The sequence below is a fragment of the Diorhabda sublineata genome, chromosome 4 (assembly GCF_026230105.1).
Source record: "Diorhabda sublineata isolate icDioSubl1.1 chromosome 4, icDioSubl1.1, whole genome shotgun sequence".
Taxonomy (NCBI): Eukaryota; Metazoa; Arthropoda; class Insecta; order Coleoptera; family Chrysomelidae; genus Diorhabda; species Diorhabda sublineata.
Genome location: NC_079477.1, coordinates 13,208,932 through 13,227,605, shown reverse-complemented (window position 1 = coordinate 13,227,605; position 18,674 = coordinate 13,208,932). Strand labels below are relative to the sequence as shown.

General features: G+C 31.3%; 1 protein-coding gene across 2 annotated transcripts in view; it reads left to right on the top strand.

The window, feature by feature from the left end:
* Positions 1–6,733: 6,733 nt before the first annotated feature.
* Positions 6,734–18,674, top strand: part of LOC130442511 (homeotic protein Sex combs reduced-like) — a 95,818-nt gene continuing 83,877 nt past the window's right edge. Inside the window, exon 1 of one of the 2 annotated variants that reach the window (XM_056776674.1) lies at positions 6,734–7,800. In XM_056776674.1, coding sequence (XP_056632652.1) covers positions 7,098–7,800 — 703 coding nt within the window. In that variant the 5' untranslated portion in view covers positions 6,734–7,097. The remainder of the gene's footprint in view (positions 7,801–18,674) is intronic. The other variant, XM_056776675.1, reaches the window with a different exon arrangement.

Here is an 18,674-nt window from a genome sequence, read left to right as displayed (position 1 = left end):
GTATAATTGTATATTGACTGACCAAAAAGTGGAAAACAACAGAAAAGAGCGTATCAGTCCAGAATAATTGAAAACAGGAGTACGGTGTACAATTATGTATAATTATGTATTGACTCACCATGTGAGAGACAAGAGAGAAAAGCGAATTTCCGAATGACTGAGGATAGCGTAAGGAAAAAAACAGTCACAATTGTGTGTTAATTTACCAAAGAGTGAAAGACAAGCAGAAACGAGCGGATCATTTTAGAATGACTGTGTACAGTGGCATAAGCTAGGATAATTGTTCATTGACTGGAAGAGTGATTAGAAGATAGAGTGCCTCGATTCACTATGCAATGCACAGCCACTCGCTTACCGTTTTAAGATAAAACTCAATTATAAATCAGGTATTATGATAGGAATCATCAATAATCATTGAACCTTTGAGAACAGAGCTTAGGGAATATATAATTTGTATGGTCAATAATGTTCGAACACAAGAATAATCCAAAATGTGTATATGAAAAGATTATATTTGCTACCAACTTCACCAGATATGAATCCGATTGGGAAGAGTGATATCTGAAAGAATCACCCCACCCTTTACTCATCAGCACCAGATTATAGCGGTTAATCGAGAATAAGAAACTAGACTAGAATAGTGAATTAATAGTTCAAATCTTTCACTGCGGAGATATAGAATATATAGGAAACTCAACTAGGCTTTAGAGTATATACAATTAGGAATTATAACATTGGACATAAAAATGTAATGCATGAATAGTATTTGAAGGCGGCAACACATTTTAGTAATTGAATTATAAATTTATATGGTGTTGGAATATTTGGGAAGATTCAAGGGTTTGTTAGGTGAGTTGTATAATTGAAAGAAACTGGTAACTCTCATCAACTAGTTACACTTACCTACTAGACGTAGGTGAGGTGTTTCTAATGAAACATAAAGTGCAACTACTGATATTACAGTTATCTCCTTCAAGCGGATTTTTTCAGATAATGAGAAATTTGTATAAATTCCCTAAGTTATATACTATTTTTCACATTACTACACAATTACAGAACAGAAGTGTTACTTATTCGAAAATGTTTGAAAGATTGCTTCATTTATCCTATAGCTATTCAAAAGTTGTCGTTACAATGGTTTAAAATACTCAAAATATAATAGATAACTAAAAAGATAACCAGTAGGAACCTCAAATTTATAGTATTCTCCACTCTTTGAACTCATGTTAAATATACTGAATTCTCCTCATGAATCCGAAAGAGCTTACAGCATTTCAATATGTATCTTAAACATCCATAATTTGATTGATGATTAAAGAAATCGACACCTATAACTATCATAGGAATATTCTTGCTGTTGCTTCTTTTGTTTTGTTTGTGATTCGCAACATTCTCCTTATCTTGCTGCTCACAATATTATGAATATTATGCCAAAGTTCATTATGGTAAAAAACTTCTGGCTGATTCCATAAATATAATAATCACCATAGAAATATTCAACAAAATTTGTTTTCCTTTTTTACATTCGCATCCAGTCTTAGTGACCACATATCTAAAAGTAACTATTGGCTTAATAAATGTTTCATCATCTAATCCATCAATGTAAAGAGTGTTTAAAATATCAAAATAGGTAAAAAGACATTTCGTAGATTTGGAGAAACTAGTCGATAAGTTAAATATTGGGACCTACAGAAACATATGAACGAACGACATGGAAAAGAAACTCATAAGAGGGAAACTACTTACGATTCGAGTAATGGCAACATGGATGTGAATAGATAAAATCTGACAATGCCATAAAAGAGTTTGACATTTTTAATGGCGAACGTGCTCAGTGTTGTCATACGAGGTTATTTGAGTGTTTTACAGATATTTGAAATATTTATCTTGGTCAAATAAAGGAATTAAAACGAGAATATTTTCGTGCGACGATTTTCTATGACCCTCGACATGGATTAAACCAACAGCAGAGAGCCGATGAACTTGCTTTGATTGTTTGTATTGTAGCTTACTTTTGAATCTTACTTTTGAAAAACAAGAAAGCTATATATATATATATATATATATATATATATATATATATATATATATATATATACAGTGCTTTTCAGATAAAAGTATCCACCTTTAATAACTTTTGTAATACTGGTATTTAGAAAAAATCCAAAAACACGTCAATTTATGTTGGAAGGGGCAAGCATTATGGCTTACTTAAACTTACTGGAAAAGCCACCCCCTCACCCCTAGCAGCATCCCCTTTATTTTTTTAAATTACTTTACATATTTTTTATGTAAAATTTGGATACTCCTCTTTGAGCTGATTTCAAAAATTTACAATACTTGTAGGTTGAAGTGGTTAGTTTATGAGATAAACAATTTTTCTTTTAAGAGCACAAATTTTACGTATTATTTACTTTCACCTTATTTGCCTGTACTAAAATGGGTTGTACAACAGTTTAAACTCTTTAATCTTTTTAACTGTGCTATTTATTATGAAGTTACAATAAGTGTTCAAAATGAGTACCATTCACTTCCATATAATGGTATAATCTATTTTGAAATGCCTCTCTGACATTGCTTAATACGGCTGGATTTAATTGTCGACATTCATTTTCTATCCTCTCTAGTAAATCATTCAGAGATTCTGGTAGGGTAGCATAAGCTTTTGTTTTTAAATACCCCCATAAAAGAAGTCTAGGGGTGTTAAATCCGGTGACCTAGGTGGCCACTCCATCATCTGCCCCCTTCTACCTATCCAACGAGCGGGGAATGTTTCGTTTAAAAATTGTCGGACAGACATAGCATAGTGTGGGGGAGCTTCGTCTTGTTGAAATACCAGTAAATCTTCGGAAAGGTTATCATCATTTTCTATTATTGTTGTAATACGTGGGTCAACCCCTTCCCTGAGTAACTCAAGATATGATTCACCATTTAAATTTCCGTTGATGAAGAAAGGTCTGACAATGTGGTCACCTAGGATACCACACCAAACGTTTAACTTTTGGGGATGTTGTGTATGGAATTCACGCATAATATGTGGATCACTTTCAGCCCAATATCTACAATTATGCCTACTTACTAAGCCATTTAATGACCATGAGCATTCATCAGAGAAGCAAATATTGTTTAACAATTGTGGATTGTTATTGATAATTTGCGTCATTGATTCGCAAAACTCTAGACGACGATCAAAATCATCTTCATTCAACTCGTGCACCAACTTAACTTTGTATGGGTGGTACTTGAATTTATGTAGAACTCGGAAAACTGTAGAAGATGAAACACCGATCGCTCTACTTATTGTTGACAACAATTGGGGTTGTTGAGCTTCTAAGCTGACTTGCCCTAAAATTGTCACTTGGATTGCTTCGTTATTTACGAGTCCCTCTCGCTTATGCACTTTATTGCAAACAGACCCTGTTGTGGTAAATTTCTCCATCAGTTGAATTACATACTTATGAGTTGCATGTCTTCCGTCATGTAATTCGTTAAATATTCTAGCAGCAGCTCTGGCACAATTATTATTTTGGTAGTATAAACCTACAATTTCAATTCTTTCTTGCAAAGAGTAAACCATTTCAGAGAAACAAAATAAATAATGTATCAAATTACACTATCAATAGTGACTACAAATTCTAGTTGACAATGTCAAACTTTAATAAAAAGTAGAGTTTTTTGTTGTTTGGATTTTTTAAGTAGAATAAATAGCACAGTTAAAAAGATTAAAGAGTTTGAACTGTTGTACAACCCATTTTAGTACAGGCAAATAAGGTGAAAGTAAATAATAAGTAAAAATTTGTGCTCTTAAAAGAAAAATTGTTTATCTCATAAACTAACCACTTTAACCTACAAGTATTATACATTTTTGAAATCAGCTCAAAGAGGAGTATCCAAATTTTACATAAAAAATATGTAAAGTAATTTAAAAAAATAAAGGGGATGCTGCTAGGGGTGAGGGGGTGGCTTTTCCAGTAAGTTTAAGTAAGCCATAATGCTTGCCCCTTCCAACATAAATTGACGTGTTTTTGGATTTTTTCTAAATACCAGTATTACAAAAGTTATTAAAGGTGGATACTTTTATCTGAAAAGCACTGTATATATGTTTTTATTTGTATATCTCGAAACTTAAGTAGCAGCCTTCGTATGTTGATTGGTGTTATACTCAAAAAATTAATTAAAGTGTATTATATTTGATATCTCATCTAATTAGAACAGTTTGCGATATTATTTTATCAACCAACCAATGACATCGACTGATATAGATTTCCTTCCTCACAAAATTGGAACACAAATTTCTAACAAATGTAATAATTATAAGCACACAGTTGCTTTCTATTATCGCGAAATTTTTGAAATGAAAGCTTTATAAAATGTGTAGAACTGTAGAGGAGTCCACATCGAAATCAGTAAAACTTTCGGCAAAATACGGTATTCTGGACTGATTTTCTCCTGATGACGTAATTCAAAATATATTTCTAATGAGATCTATTGAGATCAGCTTCCAAACAGTTCAGCAATGTTATAACAAAGATTTTTCTGGCTCATATCATACCTGTGACCTAGAAAGACTGGACAAATTGACAGCATTATATAATATACTATACCATAGCAATTGTCAACTCCTCTTCTTCAACAATTAATAGGGAGATATGTGAAATAGGCCATAAATTTTAATTGGCTTTAGTTTTTACATAACTCAATTGATTTTTGAAATTTTTTTCATGTTGCAGTAAACTAGTATCAACCATTCTTCTGGTATTAGCTAAACTTAGGCAAATGAATAGTCTAAATTATATCAGCAGTTGTAGGAATTCAAGGTAACATATACACCGAGAAAAGCACTTCAATTCATCCAGAAATAGTATATTCGAACATGCACATAAACAGTCAAATAATGGGGTTAAATATATTATAAAAATGATAAACAGTGAGAGCGAGTAAAGAGATCTAGTATGGTTATTGGGAACTAGGGTGTCGATACAGAATACACTAAACCAACTCATTATATGCATAATCAAATATAAGTATTACCAGGAATTACAGGTAACAAACCAAAGGCTTGAAACAAACAAACCAAAAGCATCAAAAATCCCACATATGATTATCGAAAAGTAGCAAAATACATACAATAAGACAGCTATTGGCATATCATATTAAGAAATGGAGTAAGCAAAATATATTTGAATTCAAGTATCACACTCGTAAATAATAATGATTATGATCAATGGATATTGACATAATTGTATTATTGTATCAAAGTTTAATTAGTAATGTTTAGCATATGGAATTTATTTATATAATTACTGAACAAAGCTATGCAAAAGTGGATCTCAACAACTAAATATCTGTATTATACAAGAAAATGCTCTCTATGAGTGACTTTATTAACGCTGTTGAAAACCTACTTGTACTAAGTACCTAACTTTGTGTTATGTACTTTTTCATTTCATTGTCATTTGTTTAATTCTTTTGTTGATGGAGAAACAGATATGGAGTGTTATGGAAAAGCATAAAGCATTGGAAACTGTTTTGGTAATTTTGAATCATACGCTAGAAGAGAACGCAAATCTAATGCGAAGGTTAAACACTAATGTTGGCTACGAAGCTTATTTTCAGATCAGCTAACTCTATATTTTCAAAACATACATATGGATGGAGTGAGTTATACAATAGAAAATTAGTAAATCACAAACAAATTTGATTTAGAGATGTTGAAATATCAATTCACATTATTCACATTTTATAAAAGTTAATTGGATTGGATATTTAAATGTACGATTCTTCCCATTCATATGTTGATAATTTAATACCTGGATATTGCTTATCGCGATACTTTTATCGTGTATTTGGTAATATTCATAACAAAAATATATCAGTTTTTAAAAATCAAATCTTAGCTTCTCTGTAAATCTATTCTTTATTTCACTTATAAATGAAATTTGACAATTCTGAGAATGAGAAACTGTCTAATATTTTGTAGGTACTATAAATGTTCACTAGTGGAAATTAGTATCAATTGAAATTTATATAAATGAAATAATTACCTAATACCAATATCTACTAGATAGATGGTAATATAGAAATTGATATAAGATAAAACTTTGTCGAAAACTCCTGGAAACCACTGTGCAAATATTAAATGAACTTGAAAAACTTATAACTATTGCACAAAATTAGATAACCAAGCTCAATTTTCAAGAAGTGATCAGAAAATTCTATACCTAGCAGTTACAAGAAAAACGATATTTTTCACGTACTTACACTAAAACCAACAAACGAAATTATTTTATACACAAACCGTTAAGTTACAAAAATTATGTTCAATTGATCGAAAAAACTCCTGGTATAGATAACAGGTGAAATTTTCCAACACGCCACTAGAAAATCAACTCACATAAATTTTCAATCAACTTCTTCATCAGGTGAGTCCTAAGCAGTATCTTTGTAAAATTATGCTTAGGGCGATCCATCAGAGTGGCCAGCTACCGGAATCCAGTATACATACCGCTCCGTTGAGCGTCAAATCTTAAACAATTCACAAATTATCAATTTGAATTTGTGGGTCCCGCCTCTTTCCCCTCTGTAACTCCTCCCCAAGCCTGCGCCGGCAATCTTCTAACATGCCGTTAGTCTGCAGCGTGTATGCCGACACTGACTTATCCCCTCTCGTATATCCGTTTCATTCTACTGAACTGAGATGGGAATGGTTGTTTCTGTCGGGAGCGAAGCACTTACGCCCCGCGATCACGACTGTTGTGAGTATCACAACCTAGTATACTAAATCCAATGAACGTGAGGTATTGCCCAGTCGTGGCGCCGCTAAACTCGACGCGAAACGTCTCGTCTGTCACTATCATATAAGTCCCCACGTGAGACACAACTTTTGAACCCGTTTCGTCATAACGCGATGTTTCTCAATATTTATGTCACTTGATTCATCATCGTAAAATTTTGATTCAACATTTTTATAACTCAAATCACGTGTCAACGTTTAGTGTTGTGTTTATTGGTCTACAAGTGTTAAAAACAATCTACAAACTGTTTTATGTGTATTTGACGATATGTAATTGGACCGTTATTTAAACAATCAATTGACGATGAGTTCTTATCAGTTTGTTAATTCTTTAGCACAGTGCTATGGACAACCAGGTCGTTCTGGTGAACAATCTCATCAGAATAATAATCAAGGAGGTGATTACTACAATCCTAATGCTACGGCAGCTTCTAGTTATCCACCTGCTTGTTATTCGCCACCCCAAGTCGGTCCTCAGTATCCTCCACATCCTTATGCGACACCAGCACCTGGCCACGGATTACAACCAACAATAGGAGATTATACTCAACTTCAACCTCAAAGAATATCTGGAGGAACAAATACACATATGCACCATGCCAGCCCGGGTGGACAAAGTCCTGGTATGTTGAACCCTGCAGCTAGTTGTAAGTATGCCGATTCAACATCTTCAACTGGCGTTGCTTCTCCACAAGATTTAAGTACTAGTGGTCCACCGACTAGAGCCACACCACCACTGATAAATACTCAAACAAGTAACACGCCAAATGCCACAATAACTTCGAAAAGTTCCGGCTTAACTTCACCCTTATCTGTAAGTACTTCTCCTAGTGGTAAACCAGTAACAGGATCTTCTACTGCTTCGCAAAATCTTTCTTCTCCGGCTTCAAGCACCAGCTCTACATCTAGCAACGAGAAATCTGGATCGAATAATAATTCAAAGAGTGGCTCTTCTTCAAATCCTCCACAAATTTATCCTTGGATGAAGAGAGTTCATCTTGGACAAAGTGAGTATTCTATTTTTTTAAACTGTTTAAACCCAGCGCACAAGTTTAATACCGATGTTAAGTCTTGTTTATAAACCATTCGTTATGCCTTAACTTACAGTAATCAAGAACTCTATTAAAAAGTTATTTACTAATATTCAAAATAGAGAATATTATGTTTTCTTTTGGATATTTTTGGAATATCCTTAAAATAAAGATAAGTTAAAATCTATTTTTAGTTTATAAGAATTATTGGTAGTTTAATTAGGTAGACAAATATGTTTATTACATCGATTAATAGGGAACTAATGACATATTTATTCTCAAGTTATATCACGCTTTCAAACTTTACGAAAAATAAATTTACATTTTTTGAATGGTCGTAACATTTGAATCATTTTCTCCATTATCTTAAAATCGTTTTTACTGTGTGGTCTATCATATTTGGTACCATTAGCATTTGTTCATAATTTTATTTAATAGTTCGTATCGTTATTTTAAAATGTGTGTAAAAGGCCCTAAATTTAAAAAAATGTCTATCTACGACATGTCATATTATTAATAAGATTTTCATAAACTAGAGTGTAATTAAATTACGAGCCAGTATCATAACATGTCTAATATATTAGTATACTACATTTTTAATTTTTTTATCCAAATTATTAGGTATTTATCAATAAACCAACAAAATATATAATAATGGAACAGTAAATTTAGAAAATTCATTAGCATTCGTAAACACTGGTATAGTTTGACTTGAAAAATAGAATAGGTACTTACCATTAAATTATTGTCGTTATTATTATTTTTTAAAAAACAAAAAAAAAAATGTAAATATTGGCTTTACTTTATAAATCCACAATCGTTGTGGTATACCGTATTCTACGACGCAGATATAGATACATTCTCAAATTTGGTATACTAATGTTATGGCATTCAAATACAAAACTCTTGAGAAACAAACACGATTTACAAATCTGTATAAAACTTATGATTTCATCGTTAAATGTTAGTTGTATTGACATAATTTACAGTTATAAGAAATAAATCCTAACAAGTTCCAAATATTTCCGCTACAAAATTAGATCTTTAAGGCTATTTGTCTTGATAGATCTATTTTATACGAGACTATAAAATGTATGCTTTCAATTCGTAAGAGACATTGGTTGAAAAGCAATTGAAAAATCAAAAATTTTTTGAACTTTTAGATAATATTAATTTACTTCAAATATTACCCTATTAGAAAGAAACAAATGAATAATTCCAAACCCTTAGACGAAATACATATTTTTAATTTGGTTGATGAAAATTTTTGTATAGTAAATATTATAATCGCCTGTATAATTTTTTTCCAAAGTAACACATTTACCTGGTTACTATCACTTATATAGTTGATTCATTAATAAAAAACCATTTTTTGTTTATAACATATTCAATTTATTCATCAATAATTAGTGCTTAGTTTTATAAACTCAAAAATAGACCAAAAATTTTAGTCACGAACATTATCATATTTCAATTCATTATAATCAGTATCAATGAGTGATATCCAACAGTTTTGTATAAGACAAATCACTTTTCAAAAATAATGAAAGGGATTATTATTATAAAACTATTAATCAAAATAATGCTTACCTGCCTAGACGGTAATTGATAGCTATGCGTACGTGTCTATTCCGTTTTAATGTTAACTGAATGGTTAACATTTCAGCTCGAATCATAGAAGTGACAAAATACCCCACCGACGTTTATAAATAATCAATTATAGTAATTCATCTTATTAACACCTAAGCGTTTTCAGTAATTCCTCCAATATTATATCAATTATCTATCAGAATAATATACTACTTTATAAGTTCATCATGTACTCTGTTTTTTTTTATCTAAAAATACATTAGAATTTGTTCTTATTTAAATTTGATTCATTCTTTAGTAGGTTTAGAAAACGATTCATTATATAACCTTGTAAATTTCATGAACCGGGTGAAATTTGTTGTGAATGGAACAAAACAAAATGAAAAAATAATCACTAGTATTCGGTCCATTCTAGAATCATCAATTTTTAAATTTTGCACAATCACTTGGAACAAATTTCTTGCATGAAGCATTTGTTTCTGATTGAGCGAAAGTAGAGTACCTAACCACGTATTTGCATAACTGGTTTGTTGAGTTACTAAATTTAAACGTGTATCTAATAGATTGGCTACAATTATTAATAGATTTCCATGTCTAGCTCCTACTAATGTAGGTCCAACTGAACATTCTGATCAATGGGACGTAATTTCTCCAAATATCTGTTTCAATTACACTCTTTAAATGAAGTGGTGCAAATGGTGACACATCTTCCGAAACATGTTAGTGCTTCTAGATCTGAAATAAAAGTGAATTGGTTAGTTGTTTTTCATTCATTTCTACCATGCCGCGAAATTATTAGCTCTTATTTTGGCCCATCAACAATATCCTATGCTTTGAAACTCATTAAATGGAGCCCATGGTCTTGTTTTAAATCATGAATTAGCAAATTCAGATAATATTTCATGATCTATAATCACAGAAAACTTATTAGATGGTAAATTACTGTATTTTCCAAAAATTATATTTAACGTAATAAAAAAATTTGGATTTGGTTTTTTGGATACGCCTTGGAAATTGTTACAATCTGTCACTGTGCTTCGTTGTTTGTTTGTTTTGTTTATATTCAAAATCTTACGACATAACTGTCATTTGAATTTTGAGGTACTTGAAAAACTTTAGATCATTTTTCAACTTACCTAAAATGGATGTAATTTTTTCTTAATATTATTATGAAGCTCACTCTATCCAAAATCATTAACTAGAATAAGCAATTCAGTTTCCACGCGGAAATGAATATTTTTGGCATAAATACATACTACTGAAGCTTGGTTCTAAGCTTTTTATGTTCGACACTTAATATATATCATATGCTTACGATTAATTGAACTTTGACACGAAATGAATTTATTCCACTGATATATAGAAAGGAAAGAATGTTCAAAAAAGTACATTTACATATGGTTTCATTACCTTTCAATGAATTCCAGTTCTCTTGTTACTATAGGACAAAAAAGTATTCTGATATATTATGATTTTCTATTTAAAATGTGGATTATGAACGGTGTAATTAAAACCTTCTTTAGATATTTCATAATTTTATTATATAGTACAAGTATTCAAGCTTGCAGATTAGTTTAGATCACTTGCACCAATAGAACATATTCAATGACCTATTCCTCTTTGAAAGTATTTCCATTTTTATCGAGTAATAGATTAATCATAATTTAGCTCATACACTTAATGCGTAATTATTATTCTCAAATAACTATACGTCACAAATCTTTTCTTGCTATCCAAACAGCTAGTATGACATTTATAGTGTAGCTGATTCAAGTATATTTAATGTAAATCTAAATTAACATTATACCGTTAAATTTGAAATAAACTATTTTCAGCTTCGTATCTGGTTTCAATGAAATATTCATCTAGTATTTAGTAATTTTCTAAAACTCCACATTTCTTAGGATGATATTGGAGATGGAGATTCTAGTTGGGCATCAACGAGTATCAGATAATAATGGTTCCTTTTCATTTAAGTACAATTTGCATGTAGAAATGTGACATATTCAACGCTTCAATTCAATGCAATTTTTTGTTCGTTTTTCATTTGAGAATGATTTCGGTAATCAGTAACTTGACTAGGATATTTTGTGAAAATACTCAGCACTGGATTTGTAGCCTCTACTCAATCCCAGCACAAGATATTTTTTGTTGATGATTTCAAATTAAATTATATGTATAAAAATCAATTGCCTAATAGAAATGTATAGGGTAATATGCTTGAGTATAAATTACGTTTATAAGTTTATATTTATTATACAGGGTTGTCCCGTATAAAAACCTACACAGAGGAGAGTCCAAAAGTTCATTAGTTCATTTTACCTCAATACAAAGTTGTATATTTGTAGAGCTATAGGGCCTCAAATTAGGGCCCAGAATTTAGAAAAAAACTAATCAATTCAACTTAAAAATATCGAATTTTGTACGTTTGTATGCAAATGTTAAGAGCATTAAGTAATGGTAAGTGGTAGGCCATCGAACTATTGTGGGGGGTAACCTAACCTTGAAATATCATATTTTTTATGGGTCACTCCATTTTCGAAATGTTATTGTCATACCATGGATAATCTAAAGCTAAAACTTCTTACCTCTTTTGAAGTTTTTCATACAACTTTGCCATTTTAAAGGAAAATATATGAATTGAATTTATACATCAAATTTAACAAGTTGCTGTTCTCATAATAATGTTTTATGAGAAATTACTGGAATCAAATTATCCATGTTAATGAGAAAAAACTTTTTAAATCAACTAACGTCCTGTTAAGTAACTCCCAGAATAGTTCGACCGCTTTCTACTTACCATTACTTAGTACCCTAAACAGTTTCGTACAGTATATCAAATTTGATTTTATAAATTGAAGGATTGGAAAGATTTTAATTTTTTTCGAAATTTAGGGCTCTAATTTGAGGTACCATATATTTTCAGGGATGCAACTGTATAGAGGTAAATTGCTATATAGTCATATTTTGGGCTTCTCTATACTTTGAGTCGGTTCTTATGTAAAACACCTTGTATAAGTCATTCAAATTGGGATGCTGGTGAGTAATTACCACTTGTTTGGACATAATTGAATGCATAAGTGATTTTCTAATGTTCTCATTCAGAATAAGCGGTATTTATCTCAATTAAACTATTATCAACTAATGGAAATACTTATCAGCTAGTTACTGTTTTACTTCAAAGTAATTCCACTCAGGTTCAAAAAAATAGTAAATATTCTTCAGAATGCAACAATCCATTACATTGAATTTGGTTTGATCCATTATTCAAAGAAATTTCAATACAATTCACTTGTGAATTATGACGAACAATTTTGATTGAATGATTTACTACAAACAAAAATGGACTACAGAATGAATATTCGAAGCCGTTGGAAAAGTAACTGGACGGATGCAGACACAAAGTGAAAACAAAGCGCCAATTTTATTTATAATTAGCCTAGAATGTGCATTCAGCTCAATAAGTCACAATGTAACCAATCAAGACAGTACTGGATCAATCGAAGCGTGGTTGTGGGCGAATCAGTGAATAAAACCATACTCTCTTTTATTGATCGAAACATGACTAATTCACTTATGTCTTCCTGCATTCGACTAGAGTAATAAGTGTCAACATGCACTCACCTTGCTTCTATCCCTTTTTTGTTGTTAGCAAAATTTTTTCTATTGGTTAGATTTCTTTCCTTCAAAAAGTAATTCAATTTATAAGCTGCGTTTTCATAATGTCTCATGAGTTAATTGAGACTGATGTTTATGGAACTCGTATAAACTCGAAAACAGAAGAGGTACTACATATCACACAGTGTTTGTTGACTTTGGAGTGGTAATAATCAAATACTGAATCAAAAACTTAAGAAAATGGGGTACAGGTTTCAAAACATTCTGGCGCAGTTGAATGCGCTTTTTATGAATCAAAAGGGTTCAAAAATTCTAAAATATTTTTGATTTGTCTGTAAAACGCACTTTATTTGAAAATTCTGGCTATGGTGCCATGTTGCTGAGGAGCCTTCCACAATATTCTCGTAGAAGTGTAACACCCATGGCGGAGTTCGGCCGAGTACTCAACCTAATAGATCGGTATTGGACCTTATTTCCTCTGAAGTACCTTATTTTTGATATGGAAGAGTATCTTCAAAAATAAACGTCTGTCGAAAATGGAGTTAATCCATACTTCACTTATTACATTACGAAAATTTGGTTTTCACTTTTTCCTCAAATTTTTTTGAATCGTTTCTGGAAGGTTACTTAGCTCAAACGTGTCCTAATGAAAATAGAATACAAAATATCTTTTAAAAGAGGCAAGTAACAAATTAAGATCAGTACTCCTTTAATGGTTATTTTATCTTAGCGGCACCACTAACTGAAAAGAGTCGAAACGGCATTATATCAATTATACTCATAGTGAGCTGACGCTCGAAATATCTACCTTAAAAGAATTAGAGATAGAAAAGTATAATGTAAATTTAAATGTAAACGGACCGCAAAACAGTAATTTTATTGAATTAATGAAGATCTAATTGTTTTTAGGAAATCAATAGATTATATATTTGTTTAATGTGCAGATGGTAGAAGGATTCGAAGTTTATTAGCTACATAATCGATTTTCAATGAAATTAAAAATCGCTTAGAAGTATTTCAGGGATAATTTTAATAACAAGAACTAGAGCACTATGAAATATAACTATACATTAGGAGGAGATAAATTAGAGATGAACAATTACTCAGAAGCATGTAAACACTTTGAAATTCATCCCCTACTATCACATATTCAAGTTTTTTTTTATCAAGGGTGGAAAGAAATTGAACATTAGTTGTAATAAATCTCAATTCTGTTTCACCTCATGATTCATTCCACACTTGCATTAATATTTAAACCAGAAATGTAAGAGAGTAAAGTGGTCGGTTTTGATCTTAAAGCCCTAAAGGTCGCCCAACATCAAACCATTTGATTTATTACTTCGTAACCGAGCAGTCAATGTTGCCAAATTATCATTTAGTAAAATATATCGTGAAGTTAATATCTGCTATCTTCAATATTTACATTGAAATATTTAATTCCATTAATTCCATCAACAGTTAGTTATTTCAATATTTACACGCGTGAAAAATAAATTGTTGATATATGAATTAAAATCAAATATTGTTTATTAAATTATAATTCCTTGATGGTATGGCAACATTGTTTTATCTACAGCCCATCCCTTCAAGTTAACGATGTTACTTTATTACTGATTTACGTCGGATCAGAAGGAAACTTGACATAAGAAGATAATTGCTACGGTATAAATAAAATAATATTTATAAATATTGCAAAGTAAAAACACGTGTTTTCACACACAGCCGTAAAGTTGAAATGTCGAATGTGATAAATTACAATTATCATATGAGTTCAATAACCAAATATTTTTCTAATTAGTATTTTTTTATATTTGAACGAATATTATAATTAGAATTTTATCTGTCGAAAGATTCATGTTATTATTGCTCATTAGCTAAGCTCTGACTCTTTGCAAAAATGAAAAATAAAGTTTTTCTCTCAATTTATGTAATTTGTTGGTTTGTCAACGTATTTTGTATTCTAAATTGAGCAATTATTTATAGTTAGTGGCTCTAGTTACATCATCAGATTTGATTAGCGCATAAAAATCTATTAGAAACTAATTTTATGAAGCATTTGAATATGGATGAAATGAATGAATGAAATGAAAAGTATTACGGGATAGACAAAAAGAGAAATCTCAGGCAAATGATGTGAAATTTTATAACTGAAAAATATGAATATGGTGGCCAGATGAGGATGCGAACAAATCATAAAATCCTCCATAAATTAGATAAAATAACATCTATGACTTTTTATATAGAAATATAGAGCAGTAATACCTGAAAAAGTTGAATAAACGTCATTTCGATATGTTACTTGTAGCCTTAATGTCGAATAGGAAAATTTTCTATATAACAGTATGTAATTTGGATGATACGCTGTTGATTACACTAATTACACTGTTATAAATTTGTTTCCCTTGAGATTTAGTGATAAAATTCCATAATTTGAAAATCTTTACATAATAGGGGCTTAATAAAAAAAGGACCGATATAATAGAAGTTCTGCTCTACGAATGGCAACTTGTATTTGTGGTGTTGGAGAAATTTAGAAACCTACACAATAGGAAGAAGTCCAAACAGGTAGGATCTGAAAATCGGGGTGATAAAAAAAATAGACTCCAATCCACATATGATGGTTTCTTAGATGAAAATGTTGTCACACATTTTTCATAATTGTTTGACGGCAAAAGCAACTGCCCATCTTCTGACATAGCGATTTATTTTTTTATTTCTGTTTAGTCACATTGTCTGATGTTTTAATCTGGATAAAGACGAAGTCACGAAGCAGGAGCTAATATTTACACGAGTGTTGCTACTTAAGATTTGAGATAGAGACAAATAAAAAATATGCATATTTGGATATCTTCCCTTGAGTCCAAAAAATGCCTTTTTGATTTTTGCATATCATTCGATACAGAATCGAAAGATGCAGGGCTAGACAAATGACACATAAATCTTGGAATCGATCTATGTTCATGAATTTTCATGTGTTATAATCGCAATATATAACCATGCTCTCCTGAAAAGTTCTCATTTTTTATTTATGCGGTGTTATGAACTTGAGCAAGGATCTGGTTTCGTTGTTTTTCAAAATATTCTCCATTAAGATAAATAAATTTTTGCATGCGTTTAAACCAATTGTCGAATCATTTTTTCCATTCCGATTGGAGTACTTACCTACAAAACATGTGATTTGAATGCATCAAACGTTACTTCAGTTGTAGAGAAACGTTTACCTGGCAATTTATTTTTATACAGTTGATTGTTGCCTAGTTTCGGGTTCATATACATAGATCCGTTATTCGTGGTGTTTCAAGTAAACAACTCAATTCGTACTCGTATGAGTACGTTCCCCATTTAGCATGTTAAACTTGATGATAGCAATGTCAGATTTAACATATTCACATATTGCCATATCTCAGAAATTAAGTAGCAACCCCGGTATCCTCTCATGGTGAATGAAAAAGAAAGTAATGTAATCCCATATAATTAAACTATATCTTAAAGGAAACATGGCCATGTTACAGGAATAGCAGATGAGGTTCAGTAAAATTCGGTAATTTCCTGGACAGAAAATACTGAGATGAACTATTAAGTATCAATAACTGTCAAAGTTTTGAGGTTAGTATGAGATTTTTAAAGACGAGGTATACTTTTTTATTTTTCGGATTTTCTCTTTTCTTCTGCAATATGTTCTAATAATTTCTCGTTGTTAACTCTCCATTCTAATTTAGCTGCCCTTCCAATTTGAAAAACCTCACCGATTCCTTTACAATTTACGGCTTTTCTTTATTTTAATATACTTATATAAATTATGATCATCAATTTTGAATCAATTGTAAGGAATATCTAGCACGTTATTATTGAAATTGACAATTTTTTTTTGCACTTCGGTGTCTTTCTATATCGTGGATATGACGAACGAGATTAATTTGATAATTAAAGCTGAGTATCCTGATATCTGGTTAATTTGACACTCGTTTCATCAACTTTTTGAAAGTATCTGTATGTATTCATGTAAAGTAATGAGTTCTTGTTTTTATTTTTTAATTAGTTTTATTTGGTAAAAGACGTGGAAACATGTTGCCATTAATATGCAGACATTTACGTATTTCATAGTCATCCTACACACATGTCTCGACAAAAAATTAACATAAAATCTGCTTCAAGAACAGCCAATCGAATCCAATTACAAAATTATCGATAATTTGCACATCATCTGAAAACAAGACGTTAAATAAATAAAAAATGATAAGCAGGGCTTGATTGGTGCTGAAAAACGTATAGGCGTTTAAACTGCCAAGACTTCGAAACTCATTCCACCTAGTAATTAAGATTTTGCATGTAAATTATCAGTGTGTAGATTATCTATAATTTTTTCTTCATACCCTATACATGACGTACGCACTAATAACTGTTTATCATAAATATTGTTGCAAAAAATATTTTTACTTTCAACTGATCGAGAATACAAATTGCCCAGACGACTCATTCTGAAACTAAAATGGTTATAAGTACGAGGATGGGCCAAGAAATTCCGCCTATTACCTAAAAGTGCTGACATCTGTCATTTGACCTGTGTAAATGTGAAAAAGTTGCGTCATTTAGTTTGTGTTGGATTTATTATTAACAAACGTGGTTTGTATAAGGGAAAGCTTTTCACAAGACCAAGTATTTATCATTGTTTAACTTTATTTTGTTTGAGCTTTTGCTACGCTTGTTGAAAGTCGATGAAACGTGGATCCATCGCAATACATACGTAACCAAACAGTTTTCGAAATTTCTCGTAGTCAATCAGTTCTAAAACATATTAAAGTGAATTTGTCCACGAATAAAATCATATCCATAGTTTTTTGGCTTCCATATTTACTACCCTTGATAAGTTATAGCATTTATCAAGCGTATATTATGATTAAGAGGTCGATTGAATGAGAATACCAGCACGAAAACAATCTCAGTTGGCGAAGATAATTCTTTTGCAGCAGAAGAATGCAAGGGTGCACCATTTCTTATTTTAAAACTTGAAGAAATAGCTAGAAGGTGGTGGTTACAACAAAGAATTTTATCGTAGAAACGTTTGGTAAAATGTATAGAGCTCAAAGGAAACTACATTGAAAAATATGAAGTTTCTAAACAAAAACTTTATTTCCATTTAAAAAAACACGGACTAGTTATTCCGCCGACATATGCAGACATAAGAATGTTTATAATCTGTATAATTTCTGATCCCCATTAGATGCGCCAACAACTGATGAAATCATTCAAAAGGATTGTTAAACATGACCCTCAATTTAGTGTAAGCTTCTAATTATATTCTCCAATCCGTTGACTTACTTGCCATTTCCTGAAATGTATAGAATATGATGAAAATACAGAGGTCAGCGAAAGTCAGGACACGTTCTCGAAAAATCGGCGTAAGTTTGGCAACGCTCATAAGTCTAGCAACGCTGTCGAAAACGATCAAAACGAAATTTGTGCTTCGGACAGTTCTGTTTGTGTCATGATAACATGTGCTCGTCGAGTAGACGCGTTCTCAGAATGAATAACTGATACAAGTTCACGCTTCAAGAAAAATTTTTTTTTTGTTACGTTGCATCTGCGTACGAACGCGGATTGAGAAACTATGCTTACCGAATTACAACTCTCCACTATCAAAA